Genomic DNA, 23,144 nt, shown 5'->3' with positions numbered 1-23,144 from the left:
TGCAGGGGCCACTATTGGGTATAATACTGTGTGCAGGGGCCACTATTGAGTATAATACTGTGTGCAGGGGCCACTATGGGGTATAATACTGTGTGCAGGGGCCACTATAGGGTATAATACTGTGTGCAGGGGCCACTATTGGGTATAATACTGTGTGCAGGGGCCACTATTGGGTATAATACTATGTGCAGGGGCCACTATGGGGTATAATACTGTGTGCAGGGGCCACTATGGGGGATAATACTGTGTGCAGAGGCCACTATGGAACATAATAGAGCGCGCAGGAATGCGTAGGAGGGACTTGGTCGAGATCTTCGGTGTCGGGGGGGGGCCCCATGTCAAAAGTTCGCCACGGGGCCCCGCCATTCCTAGTTACGCCACTGGATTACACTATAAGATAACACCTCTATCGATAATTCATCATTACATTCACTACTAACAATAGATGACGTCACAGCTTATATACTCTTCCTCCATGCACAGAGCACGTCCCATAGATGTCAATGAACCAGGCTAGGAGAAGCTCAGGTAGATGGCGCCCCCCTCCCCAATCATGGACAGAAAATAAAATACAATCAGATTGGAAAAATGTGATAGATTTCACAATCGGGTCGTACTAAATAAAGAAAAGTGTTAATACATTCTCTTTAGGCTTCTATTACATGGACCGATGCAAGCTGATCATTGATCGACACCATATCGTGTTGATCGGTGCTCGTTTGCTTTGGCCTTTTATACAGGTCCATGTAAACCCCATAGAAGATAAACGACCATTTGTCCCCGATTCAGTCTCATTGCCCGTCGGCAGCACATCCCTGTTTACACCCCGCCACAAAATGCTAATTTATTGGAACAGCTAATGAGGACGCTTTATGTGATATTAATAGAAATGACTCCATCGGGTTTACGGCTCAGTCCATGTTACCAGCAGATCTCAGCTGGGGAAGATTTCGGTTCTCCATGATTACAGTTGTCCAAGTGACTGTGAACCCTTTGACTTCGTATCTATGCAGCCTGAGATATAAACGCTCATTGGACTTCGTAGCGCCAAAGTATTATATCTCCTCTAGAACAAATCCCCAAATGAGCCATTTAATGTATTCATATGCATATCCCCTCTGTAAATGATGATAATAGTCGCCGTCTTTGTGTATTGCAGCGTCAGACATCTGCTAGTTCTATACAGTAAGCTACCAATAAGCTGGCACCCTATAGAGCAGCCGAATTACTACATCAAGTCATGTCTGGATTTTACGCCCAAATTATAGGAGGCACGGGTTCTCTCTGCTGGAAGCGGTGACATGTTTGCTATAGGGCAATGTAACTTCGCTAAGCGCATAGTATCTTGTGTGCCTTGGATATGGACCGTTATAGCACGTAAAAAGGAACATTTTTCGGATGGCGAAATTACAAAATGGCAGGGCTCCGTGGCGAACCTTTGACATAGGGTTCCCCCCACTCTTTTCAGACCCCAGAGTATAATAATTGGAGACCCAGGGGAGGATACAAACATAACAAAACACTGTTACTTACCTTTCCCTGAATTCGGCGCACTCCTCGCTGATGTTGAACATCTTCAATGATGGAAAAGACGTCAGAAGGGGATCCCCCTTGTATATCGGCCACTGAAAAATGGCTGCCCATTTACTATACATCAGATGATCGGCCCATCCTGCCAATGTTATTTTACATGCAACAAATATTTTCTACAACAAATCTGCGACATGTGAACATGCCTTTGAAGGATCACATGTACTGGTTTGTATGGCGTCTTGTTAAATTTTACAATTCCAGAGATCATACAGGCACGTTGTATGTCCTTATCCGTGGAAACCGAAAATATATCTGTAAATAAGCCCTGATGTTTACATCCCGGCCGTATGGATATAAGACGGAGAATATTCCCGGGCTACTAATGGAAAGCTTTTAAACAGAGGTGAAGCGAGCCACAGAATCAATGGTGTCACCGCCACCTCGTAATGGTTACTAGGTTGTCAGGCAGCGCCATGTCAGGCAAGGACGAGAGCGATTAATGCATCCGAAGGACACGCACTCTGCGTAATAAGCACCTTTCACATCTCACACGTAATGACAGACAACAAATTCTGCAAAATGGCAGCAATCGAAAATGTGCAGCGGCGGCGGTTCATACCAGAGCGACATTGTGGGGCCCAGAGAGAGAGATGATCTAATAGAGAGAGAGGAGAAGGGCTTGTTAACATGTCTGATCGTATCAATGCTCTGCTCTTACCTCAGGCCATGTATAGACCATTATACTGTAAACTAAAGCTGTGCTGGAAGACGTCACTTTATTAATGAACCCCCCCAAAAAAACAAAAACAAAAAACATACAGGAAATATACCGATCAGGTTGTAGGCGGCCATTAGATATATAGCAATGAACAAGAAGATGGCTGCACTTACTGAGATCAAATATGGCGCACAACCTACATCCCCTATCAGGAACGGGAAACCCACCCAAACACGAGCCCAGAACTGCAAGGCGACAGTGCTAACCACTGAACCACTGTGACGACCCCTGCAGAAACACAGCTACCCATCCCTGCACCCCCACCTGACTATCCCATTCTGCACTTGTGGCTCCTCTACTTATTTCTTTCTTATTTCTCTGCTTCCTAGAGGGGCCATATTGATTTTTCAGATTTCCCTTGCTTTCTCTTTCTCTGTGTCTTGCTTTCAATCCCACGAGGTTTCAGCATAGCATCACATTGACAGCTAGAGCCAGCACCGTCCCTGCCTGCTGAGGGTTCACTGTGATTATCTTCTCTCCAAAATCTATTCTCCAAAATAAGTTAAGAGACCATAAGTCTATATAATCAGGGAGTAGGAAGAATATCTACAGCAATCTTGAAGGTCCAGTGCAAATATATTTTATTTTTTGCATAAGGCCATGTATTAACCTGAATATATAATAGGTAGTATGGCTGTTATTGCACATTTTACAAAGTGTTTTCATCAAGTCATGACCTTTTTCAATGGTGTACCTCCATCATAGGATCAGAGTAATGGACTGAAACGCTGACAGTATGATTTATGTAGATGAAGCACCCGCTATCTGTATCTGTCTCCATTTACTGTAATGTTAAAAACAATATGGAAGCGTTTTACAGTACAGGGATAATACACACAGTGATGTCACAGTACAGGATAATACACACAGTGATGTCACAGTACAGGGATAATACACACAGTGATGTCACAGTACAGGGATAATACACACAGTGATGTCACAGTACAGGGATAATACACACAGTGATGTCACAGTACAGGATAATACACACAGTGATGTCACAGTACAGGATAATACACACAGTGATGTCACAGTACAGGGATAATACACACAGTGATGTCACAGTACAGGGATAATACACACAGTGATGTCACAGTACAGGATAATACACACAGTGATGTCACAGTACAGGATAATACACACAGTGATGTCACAGTACAGAAATAATACACACAGTGATGTCACAGTACAGGGATAATACACACAGTGATGTCACAGTACAGAGATAATACACACAGTGATGTCACAGTACAGAGATAATACACACAGTGATGTCACAGTACAGGGATAATACACACAGTGATGTCACAGTACAGGATAATACACACAGTGATGTCACAGTACAGGATAATACACACAGTGATGTCACAGTACAGAGATAATACACACAGTGATGTCACAGTACAGAAATAATACACACAGTGATGTCACAGTACAGGGATAATACACACAGTGATGTCACAGTACAGAGATAATACACACAGTGATGTCACAGTACAGAGATAATACACACAGTGATGTCACAGTACAGGAATAATACACACAGTGATGTCACAGTACAGAGATAATACACACAGTGATGTCACAGTACAGGATAATACACACAGTGATGTCACAGTACAGAGATAATACACATAGTGATGTCACAGTACAGAGATAATACACACAGTGATGTCACAGTACAGGGATAATACACACAGTGATGTCACAGTACAGAGATAATACACATAGTGATGTCACAGTACAGAGATAATACACATAGTGATGTCACAGTACAGGGATAATACACACAGTGATGTCACAGTACAGGATAATACACACAGTGATGTCACAGTACAGGATAATACACACAGTGATGTCACAGTACAGAGATAATACACACAGTGATGTCACAGTACAGGGATAATACACACAGTGATGTCACAGTACAGGATAATACACACAGTGATGTCACAGTACAGGATAATACACACAGTGATGTCACAGTACAGAGATAATACACACAGTGATGTCACAGTACAGAGATAATACACACAGTGATGTCACAGTACAGAGATAATACACACAGTGATGTCACAGACTTTGGAGCTAATGACTTACCACGTGAGTCTATTTCTTATGGGATATGTTGCCAATAACCCCTTTGTCTCACTGATAATATGGCTTATGTGTACAATGATAGCAACAACATTCTCAATTCAATTCTAAGTGAACATATGCATGTTTTGTGTAGATGTAAGGTTGGCTTTGCAATGCTGAGTCCAAGACTGGTCCCTTTCACGGTGGCCACCTAAAGATGCGTCTCATTCATAAACATTGGCCTACTGATTTGCAATGCTGTAATCTCGGCCGCTGTCTCTTTAATTCCAGAGAACTTCAATGGAAAAATAAAGTTCTCCTTTTCTAAGAAGCGGGCTCTGCATCTTATCTCAATCCGGCATAAATTGATAGTTTGATACTTTGTTTCTCAATATGAACATCTGCAAATGTAACAAAAAATACACTAAATGCAATTAGAGGGATTGTTTCCCGTAAGTGCTGGAGGCAGGCGAGTTGCTCTCGAGACGTTTTGATCCACGGCAGAAACCAATCAGCTCATCGTGGAAAAATGATTCGGAACATTTGGAGAAGAGCCGGTTTCGGGATTGATACTGTCAATTTTTAGGGTTACGTCATCATTTAGAGGTGACGAATATCGTATTTTTGGGGGCCTGTCTAATTCTTGTACATACCCTGTTTCCCCTGAAAATAAAACAGTGTCTTATATTAAATTCTCTTCAGAAATATATGACCTGTCTTATTTTTGGGAACCTCTGGTAACAGTTGTTACCAGCTCCAGAAGCAAATGGGCCCCATAGGTCGCCCTCGCAACACCAAGGCTGATTAAAACCTCTTTGATCTCCTTTCTGATTTCCTCTGATGGCTCACAGTCTTTGCATTGTAAATATATTCCCCCTGCCCTCTGGTGCACTAGAGTGAGATGATTTATGATGCACAGCCTTCCACTGTCAGAAAGGAAAAAATGAACCCTTTAATTTCTGATTAAAGCTGATCATCAGCATACAGTCCAGGAAGAATTGTGTGGGAAAAGCAATGGCGCAAAAGGAGGCATCATTACTACATAGGGGGCACTGATTGGAATGGGAATATTGGGAAGCTTGTGTGTACAGACACGTGACCAAGACTTTGTGGCATTCTGGTCCCAGATAGAGAAAGAAAGGGAAATATATGTGTTGCAGAAATGTACGGGGGATGCGGTTAATGGTTGAAAGGAGACGTTGCACAGGGGGCCCAAGCTGAGCTTTTGCATCGGGACCTGTGAGCCTTTAGTTATACTCTCTGGCTATACAGTAGAAATTGAGGTTTCCCGATAACAATTGATTAGGGTTGAGCAATCGGGATCGGAAAAGATCGGATTCCGATCGGCGATCGAGTAAATTTCACGATAGTGATCGGAATTCCGATCCCGATCTTTTCTGGCAGGATCTAGGTCAGAGGTTATCTGAAGATCGGCTCAACCCTATTCATGTATATATCATTAATAGGGTTAAGCGATTGGGATCGGGAAAGAATAGAAATTTCACGATCGGGATCGGCTGGAAAATGATCGGAAATCGGATTTTAAAATCGATCCTGAAATCTCAAGATCGGCTCAACCTTACAATTGATACTTTGCTTCATGGTTAGTCCAGGCCCTGAGACATGTATGAGTGTTAGGTGGGAAGGGGGTGGGGGGTGGGGCAAAGGACCCTTTACCGCAAAAGAATACATCAATATTCTAAATGGAACACGATAAATCGGGGTCACTTATGGATTTGCAAGGGGGGTCAATGAGCTTCAGGTTCCGGCTCAACATGTGATCACTCTAGAGGTCTATTACTTCTTATTAATACAGAAATAGAATACAAAGTTTGGCAATAAATGTCATCCTAGGTATTACAGTATATATAGGTACAGTATATATATATATATATATATATATATATATATATATATATATATATATATATATGTGAGGTGTTTTTAGAAATCACTTAGATCCCCTGTTTTGTGGAATCTGTCCAATCCCTGGGATCTGCTTGGTTGCTCTAGGCATATTCTGCATTGGTTTCCCTGCAAGCCATCCGGCCTCTTAACCAGTAATAAAATAAATATCCAACCAACTCCAAAATAGCAATTTCTTTCACAATTCTCCATCCGAGATGAGAAATGACAGGCTGTGACTCTGAGCTATGTACCATGCGAAGAAGGAGAACCTCAAAGCCTCTTAACGCCAGAGAGCAAGGCTGGAGTCTGCAAGGAGAGCCATGAAATAGTTAATGTGTTTAGCGCCGGGAGGAATGCTTTATGAATTTGTTATCGGAATCGGAGCCCGCAGTCACCAGCCACTTCATACAACACAATTATTGCTGGTCCTCCGCCGACTGATCTCAGCGTTTGTGACACGGAGACTTGACAACCGTCAGGAGAAGTCAAAGAATATTCTTTAGACCTTGAAAAAGTCACAGCCGTATTTCTGCCGCATACATAGGCATCAACCCCTCCTTTATGCTCACTTATAATCCAATGTGTTGAAAACCGAAACATGGTGCTGGAATATTTTAGGATAATTCGTTGTGACCCTGCATGTCCTTGGAATGTGGACGAGTACCCCTGCCCGGGATCTTGTAGGAACCCCAAGGATCAGATGTGGATGACAAATCCATAAAACTTAATTTTGTAAATTTTATGTACACTTTTTCACCCCATCAAATTTTTAAAGGGCACCTCTCATAGTAAACATGTAGGCCCCATGTTATAGAGCAAGAGGAGCTGAACAGATTGATATATAGCTTTGTTGGAAAAGATTCAGTATACCATGTATTATATTCATGTAAACCTCTGCTTATTCCAAACTTAGGAGTTCAGTAGGCGGTCCTAAGCAGTAATAGACAACTATCACTATATATGTCTACAGTATGCTCCCTCTAGTGGTGACAACAGGCAAGCAGAATTACTATAATTTCCCATTTGCTTTCCTATAGGCGCAAAGAGGGAAATTTATCATTAAGGGAATTTTTAAATTCTGTTTTTCTGGAGTTTGCGTTGGCATAATTTGCGCCAAATTTATGAAATGTCGCACAATGTTTATGTAGGATGCATCTATAAGTCTGATATATCTGTCCTGAAATGTGACTCCACTTTTTACATCAACCACTAAGTGAATTGAGGTTGGGACAATTTTTGCAACTTTTTGTAAAGTTGCGGTTGATAAATCTGGAGTACACGATCACTAGACGTGTAATTGGCTGGATTTCACCTTGCAAGGAGAGCAACGGACATGAAACAGTCGCAGTGCGTTTCCACTGCGGTCTTTTCCGCAGCGCTTTTTTGGTACCTAAGGCTGAATCCCCCACGTTGCAAAACCTCAACGTTTTTAACAGTACCTGCAAAGTGGATGGGATTCTGGCTAATCCCATCCACACAACGCTGAAAAATGTCTGCAGCGGAACAACTGCGTTTTCAAAATCGTCCACGTTTTAGAAAATTGCAACGTGTCAATTATACGTATAGAAACATGTCGTCTTCCATCTAAGTATAATAGACTTAGAAATTCTGCAGGGGAAAACTGCAAAAATGCAATGAAATTTTTTTTTTGTAGCATTTTTTTGCTGCGTTTCGCTACGTGGGGTCTTAGCTTTCAAGATGAAGAGAAAAAGTTCCGTCTGAGAATTTTTGTTCCCGTCCTTTGCCAACACATGGAAAAAAATATATCCAGAGATCAATAGTTATTTTTAACAGCAGAAACGTAATTAGTAGTCTTCGGTCCTCCTAATGGCTCTGCTGATTTGACTCCCAAGCTAAGCGGCTCCATCATTGCAGGATAATTGAGTGATAATTGCACATCTCTGTGTGGTTAAAACAATGCACCTGCTGGGAAGTATAACACGCCAGAAAGCAGGAAACTGCTGCAAATTGTCTGACTGTGTCTTTCAGGACACGTTTAGCAAAATGAAATGCCAACAAACAGAACTAACCTGTGGATGGAGAGCGGCTTTCAGACGATTAGTCGGTCATTGTTAGCGTGGCTATTCCATAGTCAACTTATCACAGGCTGCGCAATAATTTTATTCTCCATATTACATTTTTTGTGAGATTTTTTTTAATGAACTATATAGGGGTTGATTATTGCGGTTTGTGTGCAAGAAAACTGGATTAGAAAAAAAACTAAATCACAATTTTTTTGCATAAATTAGAATTTTCATGCAAAAAATGACAACAGTTCTTTAAGTTTAGCTTGGTGCGGGGCCTGGTGGTGGTGGTGGTGGTGGGGGGCTTCTGTCCTGTCCATGTTATGATCATTTATGCTAGGTTTCTACTGTAAGTAATGCCAGAAATCAAGAGCTGATGTAAATTTTTGTTTAGGTACATGGCTTTCACACTACCTTTGTTAATGTTCATTGCTGTCTTCCATCATAGGATGACAGTCACGGACATTAACTAGAGTCTGTATCTGTCTAGCTCACACACAGAAGTCTATGGGGAGGAGAGGGGCCACATGGTGGCTCAGTGGTTAGCACTGCAGCCTTGCAGCGCTAGAGTCCTGGTGTTCAAATCCCACCAAGGGCAAAAAACCATCTGCAAGGAGTTTGTATGTTCTCCCCGTGTTCGCATGGATTTCTATCCCATATTCCAAAGACATACTGATAGGGAAAAAAAAAAAATACATTGTGAGCTCTATGTGGGGCTCACAATCTACATTTCAAAAAAAAAAAAAAAAAAAGAGAAGTCTATGGGGAGGAGAAGGCTTTATATTGATAAATTGTTTCATTCTGTGCAGTAGTAGAGGCTTATCTTGAGACATAGTGTTAGAAGAGCTCCCTCATAGTGTGGTAGCCTCCTCCTCCTCTCCATAGACCTCTATGTAAAAAAGTAACTCAGTGGCGAAGGAAACAGATTTCCTTAATAAGATATATTACAAAGTCTCTTATATTAAATCGTACTGTTCATTTAAGAAAGACTGAAGTATAATTAGAGGTACACTTTAAGTGTTATGCTCAAGAGTGTTGTCCCATTGACTATGGATCTGGCAACCTTTCCAGACCACTGGTTGGCATTATTTTCACAGATCTACATATTTCATCATCCTCTACATTGTAGACATATTTCATTACCTCCACATTTCATCTCTTCATCGCTCATTTCGGCACCCACGCATTTCAACCCTTCATTACCCCTTTCATTACCCACACATTTCATCCCTTCATCACCCATTTCGTCACCCACACATTTCATCCCTTCATCACCCATTTCGTCACCCACACATTTCATCCCTTCATCACCCCTTTCGTCTCCCACACATTTCATCCCTTCATCACCCATTTCGTCACTCACACCTTTCATCCATTCTTCGCCCCTTCTTACCAAACAGTTCAGCTAAAGAGAATTCATTAGGAATCGTGAAAGACTCCCTCATATATAATTACAACTGGGAACTCCAGTTTTTCGGGGGTCCCACTTTAACCGCATGGCATATAAAAATATCTGTATCAAGTGGCGTCCTCAAGTGGTTAATGGCTCCGAATGTCTTCGGTATAAAATTACTGGGAGAGAACTTTAATTGCAATCCAGATCTGATTTCCAAGATTCCTTTGAAGTAGGCAATAAATATTTGTTATCAGATGGGGCTTATCATTCTCTTTTTATGTAGCTACATGCCTTATGCTAATTTCATTAATTATCATCCTGAGTGTGTAATTAAGTGACATGGCAAAACTCCTGCTGTCAGAAGATATACAGTACTGAGCTGCAAAGTGCCAATGCTTCCTCCTCGAGAAGAGCTGATGGATTCTTATTCCGCTCAACCACTCACCACTGCATGGAGTAGTGGTCTTCTAGAAGGTGGTCCAGCAAGAGAGGGGCCAAGTCACAAACCATCAAATGCCCTATATATCTATAGGATGGAGCAGGGAGATGGCACTGGTATAGTTGTATGCGGCAACAGTAATACCAGCATTGTCTATTTCAGACTGGCACAGTTCTTGAGGCAAGGCGGCAATATGTCTGATGCAGGTTCACTCCCCTGCATACGGACCCCATAGACTATAATGGGATCCGTATGGGTCATATGGAGAGAAAAGTACTTCAAACACTACTTTTCTCTCCTCATGACTTGTGTGGACATTGCGCGGAAAACACACGGACCCCAGTATCATCTATGGGGTCCGTGTGCTTTGATAAGCTCACCGCTTGTCAATGCGTTTGGTATTCTGTTCGGTGGGTCCACCAGCGGACTCCCCAAATGGAGTACTGAATGCAGATGTGAATTGGGCCTAATTAGGGTTGAGCCCATCTTGAGATTTCAGAATCGTTTTCAAAATCCGATTTTCGATCATTTTCCAGCCGATCGTGAAATTTACTTGATAGCCGATCGGAATTCAATCTTTTCCGATCTCGATCGCTCAACCCCAGGCCTAATGCATTGGTAGAGAGACATAAGGGTGGTGTCGTACGTAACATTTGGAAGAAAATGGTCCCCTATATTGTTTCTGCGCGGGGAGCCTCTACTGTCTGCCACTGCTGGGAGTTGTAGTCACTCAACTGCTGGAGAAATCCCAGACTGCTACTCTAAAGTTTGCCTTAAACGGAGTTTGTTATGAGAACCCAGCCTTGCAGGTTGGTTACGGTCACCTGAATCATATGGTGTTTCCACTTGGTGCCCTCATTGCTGAAACACACTGTTTTTGTGAATATTCAAATGAGCACCAAAGGTATTGTCATTGCTCATTTGCATATTGACAAAAACGGTGATATCTCAGCAATGGAGCCGCCATTGGACAAGCGTGACACACCATCTGACCCTAAGCTACGTATCTGCGGCCTGGGTTGATATGATGGGTTCTAATGGCAGACTCCTTTTAAGTTTCTCACCATTTTTTTTATGGGAGCCCCAAGGTTTTTAAAGTCAGCCCGCCATGTTTTCTCATATATGTTCTGCTGATCCTTGAGTCTACTGTTATGTGCTCCTCCTAGCGGTATCTAACATCTCTGCCCTTTCTTGGTCTCTTCTTCTAGTCCATTGTGGCCACTTTCTACATGAGCGGTCATCCAGCTTCCTATAGTCCATTTACTTCCACTCCTATCAATTTCCCTATTGTTTCAGCCTCCAGCATATTCTTTGCGACATCTTCCGCCCTGCCCCCTTCTTAGAGATCACATTCACCTGAAACTCTGTACAGCTAATTGATGTCCTCATGTCCTACACGGGGATATACTAGATAATTCATGTAGCAGCCGCCAGGAAACACAAGTTACACCCAACGTGCTACCGCTCTACATATTCATTCTTAAGACAATACTATTTATTGTGTTTCTATGGCTATTAGTCTGTGCATGGATGGAAATCTGCAAAAATGATCATTGTCTTATAGGAACGATTGGAACATGGGACATGGCGGGATCAGAGTCTAATACAAAATCTGTAACAGACCTCACCTAGAGCGGGCCATTTATGATACCGGTGTCTCTAAGTGTGGCGGAGGGAATGTTAGGCCTCTTATGGACTATAAAAGACTGCAATCCCTGCACCTGTGTAGATACACGCCTATGACATGTGTAAGTTTCTCTCTCTTGTCCTAAAAATCTATTTCGGGTACGGTTCCAGACAAGTTAATATGACGTTGGTGTGCCCCAAACATCTGCCCCATGCCATTGCTGAGTCCCAACAACATGCACCACATTAAGGCCCCGTTCCAATGTGGCGCGTATGGTGGATTTTGGTCCTGATTCTGACGCGGGAAGCCACATCAGAATATGGCCAAAATCTGCCTGCCGCAACTTCCAACAGTTGCGGCGCTCCAGTCTGGAGTAGGCCCAAATGAATGCTGCCGAGAGATGGACGCCGCGGCTGAATGAGCTGTGGAATCCGCCTGAAGAAAGGGCAGTTCGCTTCTTTTTTACGTGAGCGGCATATTGCTGGTGGTCTACATAGACCACTATTGTGAGGGGGTGGATTATGACATAGATTCCGCACCAAAATCTGCCCCCTCTTACCCCGTGTGAATGGGGCCTAACACTATATCCTAATCATGTGCCCCATGTCAACACTGCATCCCAATCATGTGCCCCATGTCAATGCGGAGTCCCAATTATGTGCCCTATGTCAATACTGCATCCAAATAACAAGCCCTATGTCAATGATGAGTCCCAAACACTAGCCCCCTGTCAACGCTGAGTCCCAATCACATGCCCCATGTCAACGCTAAGTCCCGATCACATGCCCCATGACAACGCTAAGTCCCAATCACATGCCCCATGTCAATTCTGAGTCCCAATCACATGCCCCATGTCAACGCAGAGTCCCAATCACATGCCCCCTGATAACGCTGAGTCCAATCACATGCCCCCTGACAACGCTGAGTCCCAATCACATGCCCCACATCAATGCTGAGCCCCTTCTGGCCGCAAGAGAACCAAAGATTCTCATGAAGCAGCATTAGGTGATACATGGGAGCCCGGGAGGTTAGGTAAGATGAGTATGACTGTTTATTATGTTTCTGCACCTCCCCTGGGCCTCCAATAGATATAATTTGGGGTCTCACGAGAATATAATGATTTATAGGTGGCAAACTCCAAAAATCTCAGGGTTTGGCAAAACTCAGACTGAAAAAGAATGGCTGCTTTCCCATAGGAAGCAATCACAGCCGTCCATAGGTCTGGTATAGTAGCTCACCTCTCTACATGTGGAGCTGGATGTGACTCAGCATTGACCCTGGTGGTGTTTTTGGATAAGAGAGCAGCCATGTTTGGCTAATGTTGGCCAATCCCTTTCCATATGACCTTATAGGCAGGACATTAGAGAGACGAGCGACCACTAATGTGACTGCCATTATTTCTGCACCGTGTCTACTCACACACAGACCTGCCAGCATTCAGGCCATTACAGTTTCTTCTCTCTGTATAGATGGAATTGTTCCTGTCACATTTATTTATGCGAAAATGGAAAAGCCTTTGAGAAAAAATGCATTAATAGGGCATTCACATGGAGAGATGTGACAGGCGGAGTACAGATGCCGGGTGTAGCGTGATAGCAAACAGAATCACCTCAATGTCTGAACTCTGACTGATCACAACACTGCCTGTTACCTAATTACTGATGGGAAGGACGTCACATTGGATTAGTAAATGGAGGCAAAGAGGACAGCGGATCCCAGCCTGCCGCAGCTGAGACTGGACCTCCAACTATATGGTGAGGCTTACTGGAGAAAGATATGGCTGTGTCCGTTCTATCTATCTATCTATCTATCTATCTATCTATCTATCTATCTATCTATCTATCTATCATCTATCCATCCATCCATATATCATCTATCCATCCATCCATCTATCTATCTACTAAACGCTGCCGTTTCTCTAACCAGCTGATCTCTGGGAATCCAAAGAATCGGTCGTTGATAGGTAAATCCTGGAAATCAATTGTCTCAGCACATGTTCAACCGGAGCACCACTATACAGTTACATCCCACAGTTATAAAGTGAGGGGAAAATAGGAGTTTTGAGGTCCCCGTTCTCATGATTTTGGGGGTTCCAAGGTATCACCTTAGTAGACAGTCCAGTCATATTAATGTGACCGCCTCCTACTTTTGATGTCAACGTTAAATAACCAATGGCAGAAGGCACGTGTCATCAGCCATCTGGGTGCACTCATCATTGTGGAAGGCACGATGGATCAACACAAGTATGCATCTATCCTTGCGGACCATGTTCACCCCTACATGCGAAATGTATTTCCTCTGGATGATGGCGTCTACCAGCAGGACAATGCGACGTTCCATAAATCTCACAGTGTACGTACGTGGTTCGAGGAGCACCAGGATGAGTTTACCGCACTCCCTTGGCCAGCAAATTTCCTGGACTTGAACCCAATCGAGAATCTGTAGGACCACCTCGATCGGGTTGTTCGTGCCATGGATGCTCAACCACGTAACCTAGCACAACTGGCCACGGCACTGGAGTCGGCATGGCTCAACATCCCAGTGACATCATCACAACATCCCCTCTCTTCCTGCACGTCTCGCTCTGCCAAAGGTGATTATTCTGGATTTTGACAGGTGATCACATTAATGTGACTGGACTGTGTAATTCCATTACTGGTTGTTTCCATATAATCAAGGAGACAATAAACTCATACCAAAGGCTCCATTTTTGGGTCAACCAGAATCTCCTAACCTAGTAGGCCAACTGTTACCAACACATGTACCACTCCAAAAGGCAGCAATCTGGTGGCCTCCTTGCAGGCAAAGTGAATACTAGACATTGGCCCAATGTCAATCCAGTTCGGCAGCACAGTAGGTCCACCTTCACTTGTTCTTTCATAGAGTACACACAGAGATACCGTTCTATTAGTGATGTATATACAGTAGAAAGTGGATGGACCCATGGCAAAGATCAAAAGGTGGGCTTCTTTATGGTGGTAGGTTTTGATCACCACAAAGGGGTGTTTGATCGTTTAGACCAAGTCCCCAACACAACAGTTCTATCGAAGAAGGTAACCTACTCAGGTTCGTGGCCAAAATGATGGGACCAGCCAAGGTTGGGCTTCCTCTGAGCATGTTCCTAACGTACAACCTTGCATATATCCTAAATTCTTCTGCCAATCATTGTCCTCTTGGGTTATCATCACCAAACCATACCGTAGGATTGGAATCAAGTATTTCCACGTTCTCCGTTTTAATGCAGATTGTGCTTCCTTGTACATACGGCCACTTCTAAAACACTCAATGGGCACCGCAAATATTCTACAGATCAAGAGCAAGTTTTTTTTTTTCCCCAGTACACAATACTGCCTGCCAGTGCCAGAGCCATATGTTTCCAAGGTGATAAGCTTTTCATTTTTATTTTTTTTGCAAAAGACTTCTGAAATAGAGCATACATAGATTAATCCTCCCTGGAGAAGTCGCTTCTTTGAGTAATTTCCGTAGGTTTAAATGAAATAATTAGTCTGGAGATATTTTCAGTGTTTTTTCTTCTTGCTCTGTTCGGATCAAACCCAGGACAGAACAAGAGAGATGTGAGGATTTACTGTATAGGACTCGTCATCGTTCATAGAGGGACAGAAAAACAGATGAATCGCTAAAGACCAGAGCTCGGAGCCAAAGACGGAGCTTCGGGAAGCGTCTTCTATCAAGGACGGTGCGTGTGTCTAGAAATCCATGCACACATGACTGCTTATGCTTGGTGCCAGGGCGCCTAGTATTATCTGCTATGGAAGAGTGAAGGAGTTGTGTTATACTATAGCAGTCCAATGGAACACCAAAAGTGGTTTGAGCTTCACCATGGGACGATTTATGGTCTTTTGAAGCTGAGAGCATCGGGGTTAAACCTAATGATCTAGAAGGTAAGGCTGGTGATAGGTCGTAGATAAATACTGGCTAAATACGCCTGACGATTTCAGAGAAACTAGTCAACCATATAATGTGTTTGGAGGACTCTTGACCAGGGGCGTAACTACCATAGAGGCAGAGGAGGCGGCTGCCACAGGGCTCGGGCCATTAGCTGCGTTTTTTGTTTTAATAGGCCCATTACGGGCTGGGCCGGGATTGGTAAGTGACACCGCGGGCCCCACAAATACTATCACTATACTCGGGGGTCTTTGCAGACCACCGAGTATAATGATCGGCGGACCGGGAGAGGTAAGGGAACGTAACAAACAGTGTTACTTACCTCTCCACGATCCTGCCAGGCCTCCTTCCTGACGTCATTTCTGACGTCTCTGACGTCACATGAACCCGGCCTGCGTCCCGGGTCATGTGACGTCTGACGTCATTTCAGAAGGACAGCAGCAGAGAAGACAGTGTAGGAGCCGGGGACAGGTAAGAAACAGTAATTTTTTATGTTTTTATTCCCCTGGGTCTCCGATTATTATACTCTGATCTGAAAAGATATATAGATCTGAAAAGATATATAGAGTATAATCATTTTTATGGGTGTCCACTATGGGACATAATACACTAGACACTATGGGGGATAATACTGTGTGCAGGGGCAACTATGGGGTATAATACTGTGTGCAGGGGACACTATTGGGGATGATACTGTGTGCAGGGGACACTATTGGGCATAATACTGTGTGCAGGGGCCACTATTGGGCATAATACTGTGTGCAGGGGCCACTAAGGGACATAATACTGTGTGCAGGGGCCAGTAAGGGACATAATACTGTGTGCAGGGGCCACTAAGGGACATAATACTGTGTGCAGGGGCCACTATGGGGTATAATACTGCGTGCAGGGGCCACTAAGGGACATAATACTGTGTGCAGGGGCCACTATGGGGGATAATACTGTGTGCAGGGGCCACTAAGGGACATAATACTGTGTGCAGGGGCCACTATGGGGTATAATACTGTGTGCAGGGGCCACTAAGGGACATAATACTGTGTGCAGGGGCCACTAAGGGACATAATACTGTGTGCAGGGGCCACTAAGGGACTTAATACTGTGTGCAGGGGCCACTAAGGGACATAATACTGTGTGCAGGGGCCACTAAGGGACATAATACTGTGTGCAGGGGACACTAAGGGACATAATACTGTGTGCAGGGGCCACTAAGGGACATAATACTGTGTGCAGGGGCCACTAAGGGACATAATACTGTGTGCAGGGGACACTAAGGGACATAATACTGTGTGCAGGGGCCACTAAGGGACATAATACTGTGTGCAGGGGACACTAAGGGACATAATAGAGTGCGGACGTTGGTGGGGGGGGGGGCCATGTCAGAAGTTCACCACGGGGCCCCACCATTCCTAGTTACGCCACTGCTCTTGACTTTACCCCGACAGCAGACGTGGTGAATAAAAATGGTCGAGAAGTTGAATTTCAACATAACCAGTCCTTTGGTTCTTGGGGAGATACCAGTATCAGGCTAGCTTTCCTTGGAACTTCATGGGGCCCACAATCTAACAACCCCCGGGGGAATAGACCAGAGTACCCTTCAATTCTTGTCTCCTGCCAGACCATTATTGTGTTGTAGCCGTTGCCTATTGGAGGATTCCGGTAATCTGGTGGGCCAGCCCAAAATGGAGACTATTGCAAACGATGACTACGGAAATCTTGAGATGGCTTACTACACTTTTCCTATGGAAAACGCATGAGTTTTCCGCTAATATAATGTTTGGCTGACAACTACTGAACGTATACCGCCAACATATGTGAATGAGATGAAAGTAGTCCAAAATGTTAGCCAACTGGGAACAGTATGGTGCAAAATCGATCATTTTTGCTGCTATGTGTCCCCCTTAGTACTGTTGGAAACCAGCTCTGACCAAAATCAGTCTTCCTCCCCCTCTTGAATCTGAGACTATAGGCTTTTCTTACATCCCATGCGGAGTCTTGTCAGCTATACCGCCATACTGCTGCAGTGACAAGCATGGTAGGGAGCTATTTCTATTGGCAGAGGATCACTATGCAGAGACCTGGCTGTGGGGAGAGTGACTGAGCATGTCTGTCCACCAGCTCATTAGGTGGACGTGCACTTAAAGAGCTGTGCACCAGGTGGCGCCATAATATGTATGAAAAAATTGTAACTTTTAATCTGATCAGTCAACAGCAGGTAGGTGGCAAATATACACAATAAATATATTTGATGGTAGGACAACCCCTTTAATGGTACACTAATGGAAAGATTTGGTTATGTTCAATAAAAAAATTCACTTAAAAAAGTTTAACATCGCAATAATCATCAATATCCGCATCCTTCTCTCATTCACTCAAATGGTGTAACATATAATTACGAAGGTGTTAATATTTGCACTTATGGTATCACACTTCAGAATAGAGCAACGTGCAAGAGATAGAAATCCCACTGAGTCATCGCCATTCGCCACATACGTGATAGAAAAATCTGACAAATGTCACAAAACTGCAGATTTTCGGTCTGACAAAATTATCCAAGAAAAACATGAAAACAAAGAATAGGGAATTTTTGAAAATGCAATGACTAAATAAATACAAAGGTTTAAAGATTTGCAGATCCGTGGGGGTCTGAAATCCGAGACACCGTGGATAAGGTGTTGGAAGCGGCGGTGGTGCTACGAGTGGAGCTTCCGCTTGACTGGCAATATAACGTCATGTTCATAGGTCACATGGCCTGATATATGGAACTACTACAAATGCATCTGGCTGAGAACGCTTAGGCATCATGTAAACATGTGCATGCGTTGGGCCCACGGTAAAATGGCGCGGACAGAACATGGATGATATCTGTTTGCCGCAAGAGCCCGCACAGATCCATCCAGGCATAAGACCTGTTCTGAGTTTGCTAGGGTTCACGGCCTCATACACAGACCCCCTGATATTACATAGGTGTTACGATAAATTGGGTCAGTATGCTAGCCGTGAAAAACATAAGTAGCACACTGACAATGCACGTGTTCGTAGGCACAGAGTCTTAGGCCCCCGTGAACACGACCAAGTGTACTTCCGATGTGGGACTGAATGCACTTGGACAACATTTAGAGTGACATCCAGGTTTCATCCAAGTACATTCTGTGATTCCGTGGCTTCTGATTCATTCTATTCTGATTACACGGAACAGGATTGTAATGGAAAGGATTGGAAGCCCCATAGACATGAACGCAACATGGAATGCCCTCAGATGACACGCAGATGTCACTCCGGATTTCATACGTGTGCATTGTGGTGCAGACTCAGCCCTTAATAGCCGCTGGAGGTCCCACCAGTTAGGTTGTGCCGAAGTAACTGGCGGCTATCAGTTCATCGTACTGTGTCACTATCAGTCACTGAGAGGCTACTCTATGTCACAATCTACCCTGTCTGTACTGCACGACTGAAGATCGCATCACTCACTTTTCTAGGAATTGCTCTGAGCATGTGCTACAGTAACTCTTAAACAATCCACTACAGGTGGAGGAGATCTCTTTTGACAGTCCCCTATGTGCACAGGCTTTATGGCAGCCAATCTCTGTTTTTGCTAGGCACCACTTTTTCCTTGCCCTTCCAAAGAATTGCAGCACCGTATTGGTTGGTTACTCACTGCTCTACTCCCCAGCCTCACTCTTCCTCTGCTGAGCCGTGATGTGTGGATAGAGGAGAAGAGGGCAGGGGATAGAGTAGTGAGTAATGAACCAATACTCACCGCTCCCTTCCCATTAGCTTGTAAGCCTGAGGGGGATGCAGCTGACAAGTTGGAGAGAGGTAAAGCAGGAAGACTAAAGCTTCCTGCTCCACCATGGGACCGGGTCAGGGCATATTTTCTATCTGCGTCTGCGATCCAGTATTTTTAACAACCAGATTGGGAGAATCGTTAAGAACTATATTCATCCTATCTATACCTGTACAGCTCAGAAGTCTCTAGTTTATTGACACATGCTATAACCCTGTATACTGAATATACTATAACCCTTTCTGCTGCATTTGTTTTCACAGCCTCCATTGGGGTACAATGGGATGTCTGGCAGCCTGTGTATCATAAATCTCAGTGCAGAGGATTTATGATACATAGGCTTCCAGACACCAATGGTGATCAAGGTTTGGGCCCCCCTGGCTTGTGGTCTCCATTGTAAGCTTATAGCTATATCATTGTTAAGGAGTCCTCCCTACTTATGAGGAAAACAAGTTTCCCTTGTTTTTGGCCAGGAAAGACCGCCACCATACCAAAACTGAGAGAAGAGATGGCTGGGCATATGTTTCAATAACTCAGCTTGGATGGAAAGAGCTGTGAACACGTGTTGAAAAATCTCCTTGGGGTGGCATAAGGGGGTGCAGTGGGTGTAGCTGCACCCTTGCCCAGGACCCTGTCTATTCCCAATATAAAGAGACCATTACATATGTTATATTTCGGAGGGGTCTGGTAAAGGTTTTGCATTAAGGCCCGGCTTCTGGCTGACCCTCCCTAGACAGACAAGGCCCCCCACCCATTACACATTTGGATAGGCCATAGATACAAACAATGGAAACCGCCTTTACAATCTGTAGACACTTATTGCAATTTCTATTATTTCCTTTGTTTACAATTGGATTAAACAAATAGATTTTTTTAAAAACAATTCAAACAATTTAGGATTTACAAAATCCTAATACGGTCAATGCACATAAAACCACATAAAGCACAAATATCCCACAGCCCCCGATACACCAGAATGCAGAACCCAAACACAAACATCACACTAGAACTCATATTAATTTCACGTTAGAAAACAATTGGAACATTTGCACAATTTTTACATGCAGCCCCCTAGATATCGAGCGCGCTCCTCGCTAAGAAAGTCTGATTAATCCCATATGACGTGCTCTGAACTTTCCGTTCAGCTGCGTTCTGCGGGACTTGAGCCCTACTGGCAATGCAAGTCATGTGACCTGCAAATATCACCGCTGATAAGGATCAGAAAAATAAACAGTGACATTGTTCAGCCAGCCAATTACATCTCGTCTTCATCGTTCTGCCGTAATAGACACAACACCAAATCATAATTATAAGGGAGGCGAATCAAGCCGGAACCCAAAATCCTCAGGTCCAATGACACCTAGATCTAGAATTAGAGGAAGAAAGTAACACAGGTAGAGGATTCTACAGCAAGTCTTAAAGGGGAAGACTATCTATTTATCTATCTATCTATCTATCTATCTATCTATCTATCTATCTATCTATCATCTATCTATCTATCTGTCTGTCTATTATCTATCTATCTATCTATCTGTCTATTATCTATCTATCTATCTATCTATCTATCTGTCTATTATCTATCTATCATCTATCTATCTATCTGTCTGTCTATTATCTATCTATCTATCTATCTATCTATCTGTCTATTATCTATCTATCTATCTATCTATCTGTCCATCCGTCGTCTATATATCCATCTCCTATTATCTATCTATCTATCTATCATCTATCTATCTATCTATCTATCTATCTATCTATCCATCCGTCGTCTATATATCCATCTCCTATTATCTATCTATCTATCTATCTATCTATCTATCTATCATCTATCTATCTATCTATCTATCTCCTATCTATCTATCTATCTATCTATCTATCTATCTATCTATCTGTCTATTATCTATCTATCTATCTATCATCTATCTATCTATCTATCTGTCTATTATCTATCTATCTATCTATCTGTCTGTTTATTATCTATCTATCTATCTATCTATCTGTCCATCCGTCGTCTATATATCCATCTCCTATTATCTATCTATCTATCTATCTATCTATCTATCTATCTATCTATCATCTATCTATCTATCTATCTATCTATCTATCTATCTATCTATCTATCCATCCGTCGTCTATATATCCATCTCCTATCTATCTATCTATCTATCTATCTATCTATCTATCTATCTATCTATCTATCTGTCTATCCATCTATCCATCCGTCGTCTATATATCCATCTCCTATCATCTATCCATCCATCCACACGTCTATCCCTTCGTCTTGTTACATTCTTTTGTTTTGTAGCAGGAATTATTCTGACAGGTTGTACGCTAAGGGACGAATGATTTCATTGAGCTAGTTACCAAGCCATCCCTAAATATACACAGGTTATGTAAGAAAACATTTACACCACTCGTCTCCTGGACTGGGTGGATTTAGGGAAGGAGAGGTCTCAGCTGCTGCACAAACTCTTAGCTCATAAGGCAGCCCCTAAATTCATAGATAGGACGTCAGTAAAAGGAGAGGTAATAGATGGCAACACGGTAATATTTTTAATGCCGCAGCTAGATTTATCTAGATATTTAATAGTTAAGAATACACAGTTGTGCTTCTATGTATTTACAACAGGGGGGGGATTGGATTTTTAACCATTTCATGGGTGTACTATGATGACCATGGTATCTCAATGAGTTACCAAACTATCTATCTATCTATCTATCTATCTCCTATCTATCTATCTATCTATCTATCTATCTATCTATCTCCTATCTATCTATCTATCTATCTATTATCTATCTATCTATCTATCTATCTGTGTCTATCTATCATGTCAGGATTGAGATATTTTGGTGTTCGCCAAGCGTGAAGTATTGAAACATCCTAACAAGGACATCTCGTAGACATATACAATCTATACCGCCGAGACAGATGTCACTTAATGCATAGGCATTATATAGATATGTCTGCAAAACAGGTGTTCGAAAATACTCCCCCCCCCCCAACCACACTCTAGTAGAGATAGGGCAGGAGGGGGGGGTCCATAAATGAATAAAAGGGGGGATAACTCACCCATTCCAAGATGCGAAGAAAAGCCAAGGGCTCTTTCACTATCCGAAAAGACCCCGATGTTGTAATCTTGGGAGGGAAATAAAGAATATCTTTACCACAATTGTATCACACAATGGAATGAGCCCGCCAGTCGCCCCTCGGAGGTCTTACCTGGTTTAAGATGTCCATCCTGTGTCTTCTGCGGCCAAATAAGTTGAATATTTTCTGGAATAAAGCCTTATACTCGCTTCAACAATATACACGGGAAGGCAGCGCTCATCGCACACTTTTATTCTAACATAGCCAGCGACACAGTGAGAGTGAGCAGGGAAAGTGAGCCGTCCCTCTGGGTCCTAAAGACAGCCATGTATCAAGCACATTACATTGCATGCTGCATGCCTATTACTGAAGAAAGCAGATTCCTAGCCCTGCCGTCACATGGGGGCCAATCGGACTCATATATTGCTTTTTAGGTGTCCCCAAAGCTCGCAGTTTTCCATTGATCCCCCCTTTATTTTGTAGCGGTGACTTATTGATTCTGAGCATTATCATAAAAGTTTTTGTCGTATCGTCTATGGGATCTTCTTAGAACCTTGACAATTGGAGAAAGCAGAAGTGATC

General features: G+C 43.2%; 1 protein-coding gene across 2 annotated transcripts in view; it reads right to left on the bottom strand.

The window, feature by feature from the left end:
* SYNPR (synaptoporin) overlaps positions 1 to 22,903 on the bottom strand; it is a 107,988-nt gene extending 85,085 nt beyond the window's left edge. For both annotated transcript variants that reach the window (XR_012717465.1, XM_075287338.1), the window contains exons 1-2: positions 22,695 to 22,903; positions 22,545 to 22,610 (exon numbers count right to left, since the gene is read on the bottom strand). Coding sequence is in view for 1 of the 2 variants with exons in the window: in XM_075287338.1 (XP_075143439.1) it covers positions 22,545 to 22,610; positions 22,695 to 22,712 (84 nt within the window). In the remaining variant the exon portion in view is untranslated. The remainder of the gene's footprint in view (positions 1 to 22,544; positions 22,611 to 22,694) is intronic.
* Between the last annotated feature and the right edge of the window lie 241 nt (positions 22,904 to 23,144).

The sequence above is a fragment of the Leptodactylus fuscus genome, chromosome 9, assembly GCF_031893055.1.
Source record: "Leptodactylus fuscus isolate aLepFus1 chromosome 9, aLepFus1.hap2, whole genome shotgun sequence".
In the NCBI taxonomy this organism is placed as follows: domain Eukaryota; kingdom Metazoa; phylum Chordata; class Amphibia; order Anura; family Leptodactylidae; genus Leptodactylus; species Leptodactylus fuscus.
The sequence above is the reverse complement of the archived record's forward strand: the minus strand, read 5'-3'. Positions and strand labels throughout refer to the sequence as shown.